General features: G+C 34.7%; 2 protein-coding genes across 4 annotated transcripts; both read left to right on the top strand.

The window, feature by feature from the left end:
- The first annotated feature begins 706 nt into the window (after positions 1-706).
- Positions 707-4,151, top strand: LOC125188679 (UBP1-associated protein 2B-like). Of its 3 annotated transcripts, none has more exons than XM_048085677.1 (3): positions 707-887; positions 1,453-2,949; positions 3,898-4,151. In XM_048085677.1, the coding sequence occupies exon 2, from the start codon at positions 1,621-1,623 to the stop codon at positions 2,932-2,934; it is 1,314 nt and encodes a 437-aa protein (XP_047941634.1). In that variant the 5' UTR covers positions 707-887; positions 1,453-1,620; the 3' UTR covers positions 2,935-2,949; positions 3,898-4,151. The 3 variants fall into 3 exon arrangements, with proteins under 3 accessions (XP_047941634.1, XP_047941633.1, XP_047941635.1); XM_048085676.1 differs by having other exon boundaries at positions 1,397-2,949; XM_048085678.1 differs by having other exon boundaries at positions 1,397-2,949; positions 3,071-3,996.
- Positions 4,152-5,270: 1,119 nt separating this feature from the next.
- Positions 5,271-6,663, top strand: LOC125190141 (40S ribosomal protein S2-4-like). Its single transcript, XM_048087345.1, has 2 exons — positions 5,271-5,974; positions 6,378-6,663. Exons 1-2 carry the CDS (start codon positions 5,315-5,317, stop codon positions 6,531-6,533), a joined length of 816 nt encoding a protein of 271 aa, XP_047943302.1. The 5' UTR covers positions 5,271-5,314; the 3' UTR covers positions 6,534-6,663.
- Positions 6,664-8,865: the final 2,202 nt, after the last annotated feature.

Genomic DNA, 8,865 nt, shown 5'->3' with positions numbered 1-8,865 from the left:
ACGGTTTTTATAACTAATTATTATATAATAATACATCTAGGATTAGACCATCTTCATCATACATCAAAAATGAGTTTTAATATAGAAAACTTCCTAAATCATATACTCAACTCAAACTTACTTTTTCATTTTATATAGACCAATACCAAACATTGTGTTATTGCAAAAATTTATGAGATATATACTCAGAAGTTAGAAATTGTGTCATATTTGAATTTAATGTAAATAGTTGAAGTAAAACTATTTTTTGGTGTGACATATATTCAAAAATATATTTGAGTTTGATATGAATGATTGGTGATAGTGTTAAGATGTGAGATTATTCTAGTTAAACGTTATAATTATAACTAATTATTATATAATTATCCAGAAAAATAAATAAATTAAAATTCAATTCTATGAATATATGCATTATATATTCGATCACTGTTTATAATCTTCCATATTGAACAACAAATAGTAAGGGAGTGTTCAGTTGCCAAGATTAAATCTCATGATTAAAGATGTATCATGTTTGGTTCATAAGATTAAACTCTACAACTTAATTTCAGATGGATTGTCTCATGATAATTAGTTATAGCCTCCTCCCTTCAACTAAAATAATTCTACAACTTAATCGTAAATGGATAGTCTAATGATACTTAGTCATGAACGCAACTTGAGTGGATAAATGAGAAATAAAATAAAAACATAAACCTATAATTTCTTCCCCAAACTTTCACACGTCTCGGTCTCTCACCACCGCCTGCGTTGCCCCTCTCTGCCGCCGCCAACACCGCGCCGTTGTCTATCTGTTCACTCTCCCCTACCTTCTTCCTCAGCCTCCATATTTAGAGTTTCAATCTTGAAGATACAAGCTTTTCCAGTTTCGGTCCATGCAAACTTAGGTAACAATATCACCTTCTTATGGTTAATTCATTTCATAGATTTTATATCGGTTGCTAAATTCTAGGAACTACAAGTATAGTAAGTCCTCTTCTTGAAGGACTTGAAGAAATCTTTTTGTCTTTTCAACTTGGTTATGAAATTACCGGAATTAATCACGAACTGTAAAATAAAAATTCAATGTTGAAATGGAATTGGGATAAACCGAAAATTTTGGTATTAAGTTAGGGGTTTTGCTGCATGAGTGAAATAAATACGTTAGATTCTGTATCCGCACCGATTGTTTAGTGAGTACGTTTTAATTTGGGGATTTTGTTTCATGATTTCTAAAAATTAATTTGGGTAGTTAGTTTCATGAGCTCTAAAAATCATTCTCTCAGTCTCATTCCTTCCATGGATCAGGTAATTTGATGATTGAGCTGATGATGTTGTTCATGTAAACTGTTCTATCGTCTTAGAGTCTGCATCGATTACTTTCTAGTTTAAATTGTTTTTAATTTGTTTTATTCAGTTTGATGGGTTTCAAAAAGCAGCAGTGCAGATGGAAATTTATGAGCTTTTTTTCAGAATTTGAGAAGCAGTTGTGTGAATGTTTTTAGAATTCTGGAGAGAAAAACAGCTGCAAACTCATTCACCTATGTGATACATGCCATTACGTTATTGAGTGAAAATTTGGGTAGAAAAGTGGCAGTCTTGTATAGATAGATATAAATTAAGGATCTGGAAGTTGCTCCAATGGCGAAGAAACGAAAAACTCCATCGTCTCTGCATACGAATGAACATAAACAGGCAGTAGTTCGTGAAGAAGCAAAAGTCTTAGAAAAAGAAGAAGAAGAAGAAGAGTCCTCTAATGAGGAAGAAATCGGAGAGTCTTCCTCATCAGAAGAGGAGTTGGAATCAGAATCCGAGGATGGAGAAGAAGAAGAATCTTCTTCAGCTGAAGAAGAAGAAGAAGGAGAGGATGAGGCATCAAAGCAAGAAGCTCTCCGGGAATTATTGGAACCTTTTGGAAAATCCCAAATCATAGACCTTCTCAAAGAAGCGGCAGTGAAGGACCCTAAACTCCTCCCTAAAATTGTGCAGAAGGCAGATTCTGACCCCGCCCACCGCAAAATATTTGTTTTTGGGCTCGGTTGGGATGCCACCGCCGAACAGCTCGTCCAGGCATTCAAGTCCTTTGGTGAAATCGAAGAGAGCAAGTTAATCACCGATAAGAACACTGGGCGTGCTAAAGGATACGCCTTCGTGATGTTCAAGACGCGAGCCGCAGCAAAGAAGGCTCTCAAAGTTCCCCAGAAGAGGATCGGGAACAGGACCGTCACGTGCCAGCTGGCAGCGATTGGTGCCTCTTCTGGAACAGTGGTAGCCGAGGGAGGAAATAATAGGAAAATGTATGTGGCAAATGTAGCGCCCCATGTAAGCTTCGAGAAGCTCAAAGCGTTTTTTGGGAGGTTTGGAGAGATCGAGGAAGGACCATTAGGGGTGGATCCTGTTACAAATAAGTTCAAAGGATTCGCCATTATAACTTACAAGTCAACGGAAGGTTACAAGAAAGCGATGGAGGAGCCAATTAAGGTGGTTGAGAATTGTCAATTGCATTGCAAGAAATTTGTTGAGAATTTTGCCAACAATTCGTCTGGGCAGACTAGTAACAGTAGTGTGAACCCTGCGGCTACTGATGTTAACTACAGTAATTTGGGGATGAACACAGGTATGTTGGGAGCAAATTTGAATGCGGGCGGGTTTTTGATGGCGCAGAATCCAGGGATTGGATTGGCAGGGAATGCTTTATTAGCAGCAGGGTATGATCAAGCAGGTTTAGCTGCTTCAATATTTGGTGCATCATTGAGTGGTAACTATGGGATCAATAGCATAAGTCCTACAGTGATGGGCCGCTACGGGGCGCAAGAAGCTTACAATGGATTAGGAATGTACCAGAATTCGCAGACAGGGTTATCATCTATAGGCACAATGGGAACAACAACCACAGCTACCGCAGTAACAAAGGTTCCTACAAGTGGTGGATCAGCATCAACAACGTTTCCATAGTATTTCAACCGTTAGGTAAGATATGTGAAATATTACATGTCAATTCGTTTATAGCTTAAGTGTTGCTACTTGCTCTGTTTATGTGCTCGGTTTTTGCTTGATCTGCTTATTTAATGCTTATGGCACTCTTGTGTAGGTACTTGGTATAAATTGCCATATTAGTCATAAAATGTATGGGCTGTTGGTGTGGCATGCTCTGCATCAGTTTCAAGCTTTGAAAAGCCCCCTATTGTGATAGTTATTTATGTCACTTTTAGACGCCTTGCCAATTTCTGTGAACAAGCTGTGTATTGTTTCATAGCATCTTAGGCATTTAGCATGTTTTCTGGAACTGACTAAATGGCTTTCTATTTCTTCCGTTACAAAACATGGTTTGAGCAAGATTTTCCTAAAGAATATTATACCTTTAAATCCCAAAAGAATGGTGGCTTCAAAAACTTATACGGATTATTTGATTTTGTCATTAAAAGGACATTGGACTGAGTGAACTGGTACAAATTGGCGATTCATGTGGGGGTCTAAAATTACAATCCTAAAAATTTTACAGTACAATTCTCGCTTGGGAGTGATAGCAAACGAAGACTTGTGAATAGGGTAACATGCATGTAATAGTCTTCTTAGTTCTTAGCAGTGTATGTATGGTACTATGGTGCTGAAACGAAAACCTAAAACTAATATTCACCATTTCAGTCGCATCGTCAATTTTGTAGTACCAGGTTTTTTGTTTTTTGTTAGATTTATCCCTACATTCACTTTGCTATAGTTTTAGGTTCTCAAACAAATCACCGTGCGTATGTTCATGCTCATTTGGCCGTCTATGGTTACGAAGACACACTTTGAGTTATTCATGAAGTGAAATGAAAGATTATTACTTGTCTTGTCTGTTGGTGTTTGATTAACTTGAGGTGCTTATTATTCTCTTTATCAAGTGTTTGTATTATTGACTGTAATTCTTTCCCACAGGTTCATGTTGCTTCTCAACAAAGCTGCATTTCTGATTTATATAGCTTTTCCAAGTGTCAATTTTTCAATAAATCGCCCTTGCTATCACCGTTACAGACATTAACACACCTTCTGTTCTTTGTTTGCTCATGCTGGCTTGCTATTAACTTTCTTTTAGAAGATTGATTGATTTTATTTCTTTTCCTTATAATTTTCTTATAGGCAGGGATTTCTGTTAATACTTCTATTCTATTAATGAGTTTTTTCAATGAAAAGGATGACTACTTGTATTGTTGAAAGTTCAGTTTCAATATTTTGATGGAAAACCCGCAATATATGCCCAACTCCTCGTCTTATTGTTGATGTTACCATTTGTAATTTTGTATTATACTTTCTTTGTCCCATTAAAAGAAATGTATTTTGTTTGAGCACGAGATCTAAAAAAAATGTACTCTTAAGTTACGGGGAGAAAATAAAAGGAAAACTGTCGTTTAAATTATAAGTAATTTTTAGTTGATTTGTAGTTAACGCAAGTAGGTAACTAAATCGCAATATTTATAAATTTTTAATTTATCCATTCTTCTAAAATTTTGATGAAATTTGTTGTTGCTTTCATACTTTTTGTCATTATATTTTAATTGGCCCAAATATATGAGTAAATTTTAAATTTCATCAAAATTTTAATTGTATGGACAATTGATACAAAAATTGTTATTTAATTAGTTACTTTTATAAGTTAAGAGATTGACTAAAGTCAATTAAAAGTCGTAGAGAGAGAAAATTTTTATTTTTGGAATGAAACTATTTTTTAAGGATATCCAAAATAATAAAATGAGATTATTTTTCATTGATGAATGAAGTATTTTTGTAATAAAAAAAAAAGGTACGCTGAGATAATAGAGAAAGGAATATGAGTCCATTTCAGTAGGGATAGGAGAAATCTTTTAAGAATTTAAAAAATGCATTAAATAAATTTAATTTACATGCAAAGTGGTAAAATGAATGTAAGTCATCTACTCAAATCTTTGAGTTCCAACTAAGTTGAATTAAAATTTTTAGATACGGATATTAAGAAATTGTGTTGAAAAATGAAAAAAATAAAGTAGTAAGAAATATAAAGAGAATAAAGTAAAGGAAAAGTGATTGGATATTTTGTTTTTTATAAAAAAATGAAATAACTAAATTTAGTTGAGATGGAGAGAGTATCTAAGTGGAAAATTATAAAACTAAAACAAAATTTCCAATATGTATTTAAGATTTGATGAAAGATGTTATTTGTCACGCTGGACCATAACAAAACGAGGTCCAATTAGAGATAACAGTGAGGATGGGCCAAAGGAGTAAACCCTAAGCCCATTAGATATAGGTTTTATATAGTGTGCTAGGGTTTGAGCACACCCAAATTCACATTTCTCCCTCAATCTACACCTAAAAATTCATGGCCGACAGAGGCGGAGACAGGGGCGGGTTCGGGCGCGGATTCGGCGGTCGCGGCCGCGGTGGAGATAGGGGAGGGCGTGGACGTGGACGGCGCCCTCGGCGCGAGGCAGAGGAGGAGAAGTGGGTGCCGTGCACGAAGCTCGGGCGATTGGTGAGGGACGGAAAGATCAAATCACTTGAGCAGATCTACCTGCATTCCCTCCCAATCAAGGAATACCAAATCATAGACCTCCTGGTGGGGCCATCCCTCAAGGACGAGGTCATGAAAATCATGCCTGTCCAGAAGCAGACGCGTGCTGGGCAGAGGACAAGGTTCAAGGCGTTCGTGGTCGTCGGAGATAGCAACGGCCACGTCGGACTGGGGGTAAAGTGCTCCAAGGAGGTGGCCACCGCAATCCGCGGCGCAATTATATTGGCGAAGCTGTCTGTGATTCCAGTGAGGAGAGGGTACTGGGGAAACAAGATCGGAAAGGTCCACACCGTGCCTTGCAAGGTCACCGGCAAGTGTGGCTCTGTCACTGTGCGGATGGTGCCTGCTCCCCGTGGATCCGGTATTGTCGCTGCTCGCGTGCCCAAGAAGGTCCTCCAATTTGCCGGAATTGATGATGTCTTTACTTCCTCCCGTGGATCTACAAAGACTCTTGGAAACTTTGTCAAGGTTTCTTCTCCTCTAATTCTCTCTAATTTCAATTTTATTTAAGTGTGTTCTCAATTAAACCAGTTTGTATAACATATCTTTTTTTATTATTATTATATATATGTATTTTGTTGTTTTTTCCCCTGTATTCTACCGTTATTTCTTTGGTTGATTGATGAAATTGAGCTAATTCTCAAGTTTAGACACTCTAATTGTTTGTCATTGTGTTTTGATTTTTATTGATGCGTTATTAAATCATATCTGTTGCTGTGGCTTATTTTATGCTTTGATCAAATCATGCTAGTATTGTATTTATGGTTTGTGATAATATTTATGTTACGCTGATCAAATGGTCAATGAAAACTATTTTGAATGCTTGTTCATGTATACTCCTTATATTACTGATAAAGATTGTTATTTGCAGGCAACTTTTGACTGTTTGTTGAAGACCTATGGGTTCTTAACTCCAGATTTCTGGAGGGAGACTAGATTCACAAAATCCCCATTCCAAGAGTATACCGACCTGTTGGCTAAGCCCACAGCCAAGATTGTCCATGTTGTTGACGATGTTGATGCTTGATCCTCTAGTCTTTTATATAGACTATTACTTCAAATTTTGTCTTTTTTGGTTTGTTTGTTAAATCAACTGTGTTGAACTCTGCTTAAAATGCTTGTTTCTCTTGTTAATCAAATGACTTTTCTACTCTAAATCGTTCCTCTTGTGAATGTCGAGTGTTTTGCATGATTGAATTATTGGTTGATTTAGCTATAAGATGAAAGGTTTAGAAGAGTATTTTTGAACACAGGTCTTCCTTCTTTATCTTTACTATATAGTCCTCGTACTTATTTGGCCATGGGCTTTTGTGATTGTACTTATTTGGTCCTGTCTAGTTATCTTACTTATCTTGCCCCACTGATATTGGTCATTTTTTTAGGGCATAGAAAAAGTCTTATAATTCATTTATGGCAATCATTTTCTCATTTTTTATTTTATCATTTATGAGCACATTATCCATAACATAGTTTCAACTATTTTTTCACTCTTATTTTAAAATAAAAACATGTCAGTTCCAAATGGCTTATTTTATGGAACACAGTTTGTTGTTATGTCATGTTTGGTAGACTATTAATCTTAATAGATTATTCATGATTTTGCTTGTTAGGATAATAAATTTAATATGTATTCCCAACAAATATAATTCACCTTTTAGTGGTTAGGCTATACTCCCTTTATCCGTAAATAGGAGTTTCATTTATTTCTAGCGAGTAAGAAATGTTAAGAAAAGTTGTGAAAAGTAATTAATGGTATATATGTCTCACTTGTACTTTTAAAATTTAAATAAAATGTGAGTGGAAAATGTAGGGCTTATTATAACCGGAACTACTATATGCGGACGGACTAAATTAGAAAAATATGACTCCTATTTGCGGATAGAGTAGGTATTAAAAAATATTTATATTCAAATTTACCTAATTGTCATTATTTTGAGAGAATTCAAATACAAGGAAGAATTTTTAAAAAGTACTAATACTCACTCCGTCTCATTCTAAGTGGAATATTTTTATTTTGTTATGAGATTTTATGAAGTGATGTTTTGTGAGTTAGGTGAAGAGAATAAAATAAGAGAGCGGGAAAAAGTAGAGATAGTGATGTATCTATTTTTAGAAATATGTCATTTAGAGTTAGAAATTTCAAAAATGAAAATGGTTCACTTGGAGTGGGACAAAGGGAGTATAAAATTTAGAATATATAATTTAAATGTTAAGATTAGAAGAGAAATAATACTGCATCCGTCTCATTAAATACAAAATATATTCTTTTCGGCACATGATTTTATATAGTGTTGTTTTGTGAGTTAATAAAGAGAGTAAAATAAAAGAGAGAACAAAGTAGAGATGAGTTATTTTCTTTTTAGGAAACGTTTCATGTTTAATAAGATAGTTCAAAAGAGAAAACCATTTACTATTAATAAGACGATGAGAGGATATGATTTGTAATTCTAGGTCTTATTTGGTTCTGGGTTGGTCCTAGTAGGCCCAGTTAGACTTTTTGATGATTATGAGCCCGAGTTTGAAAAATGAAACACTTTAACATATGACCTCCCCTAGGTCGGCCCATACTAGGCCTAGGTCATGCTGGACTGCGAAGTCAGACCCAGTTGTCATTCATGATTCGTGCCAATATCTTAATCTCTTCCCTGAAAAATTTGAAATATTTCCTTTTTAATTTGTTTCTAAAAAGTATGAACTTTCTAATTTTGGAAACTCATTTGTCTCTAATGAGGTGAGATTCATTCTTTATTGACAATACTTTAAAAACTTTTTCTTTCTATCTCTCTTACTTTTCTAATTATGCATTAAAATTCGTGTCGAACCAAATGTTCATACTCTTTCGGGTCGAAGAGAGTATTTATTATTTATTTTCTCATTCTCATATTTTAATAAAGTTAATACTACTAAGAGTTCGTTTGGTACATAAAATTGTACTCCCCATTTCATTGGAGATATCCCAATTTTCTTTTTAGTTTATTTTGTTCCCTCCCTAAGATGACATATCTCTACTTTATTTTCTTTTTTTATTTTATATTTTCTATTTAATACACAAAATAAAATTACATAAAATTGAATATTTTCTTTTTAGTTTATTTCTCGTGTCATTCAAAGGATGAGCCATCTTTTCTTGGAATAGATGGAGTAATTGAATTGGAATTAGAGATAGAATTATGTGCAATTGAACAATGGAGATTGAATTAGATTCCGTACTTAAAAATAAGTCAAAATCAATATTTTTGGTGAGAATAAGTTAGGTTGAATGATTGATGTCTTGATGATGGCCCTGCAAAGAGGAATCTTGAAATTGATTCAATACAAAAAAAATGAAAAATGAAAAATGAAAAATGAAAAGTACGGAT

Source organism: Salvia hispanica, chromosome 5 (assembly GCF_023119035.1).
Source record: "Salvia hispanica cultivar TCC Black 2014 chromosome 5, UniMelb_Shisp_WGS_1.0, whole genome shotgun sequence".
Taxonomy (NCBI): domain Eukaryota; kingdom Viridiplantae; phylum Streptophyta; class Magnoliopsida; order Lamiales; family Lamiaceae; genus Salvia; species Salvia hispanica.
Note: the sequence above shows the minus strand (reverse complement) of the source record. Positions and strands in the feature narration are given on the sequence as shown.

What these genes read in the sequence shown, in the direction of transcription:
- LOC125190141 (XM_048087345.1), top strand. Translation starts at nt 5,315, where the DNA reads ATGGCCGACAGAGGCGGAGACAGGGGCGGGTTCGGGCGCGGATTCGGC. An exon ending in CTCTTGGAAACTTTGTCAAG is followed by an intron (nt 5,975 to 6,377) that starts GTTTCTTCTCCT and finishes TGTTATTTGCAG; the next exon opens with GCAACTTTTGACTGTTTGTT.
- LOC125188679 (XM_048085677.1), top strand. Translation starts at nt 1,621, where the DNA reads ATGGCGAAGAAACGAAAAACTCCATCGTCTCTGCATACGAATGAACAT.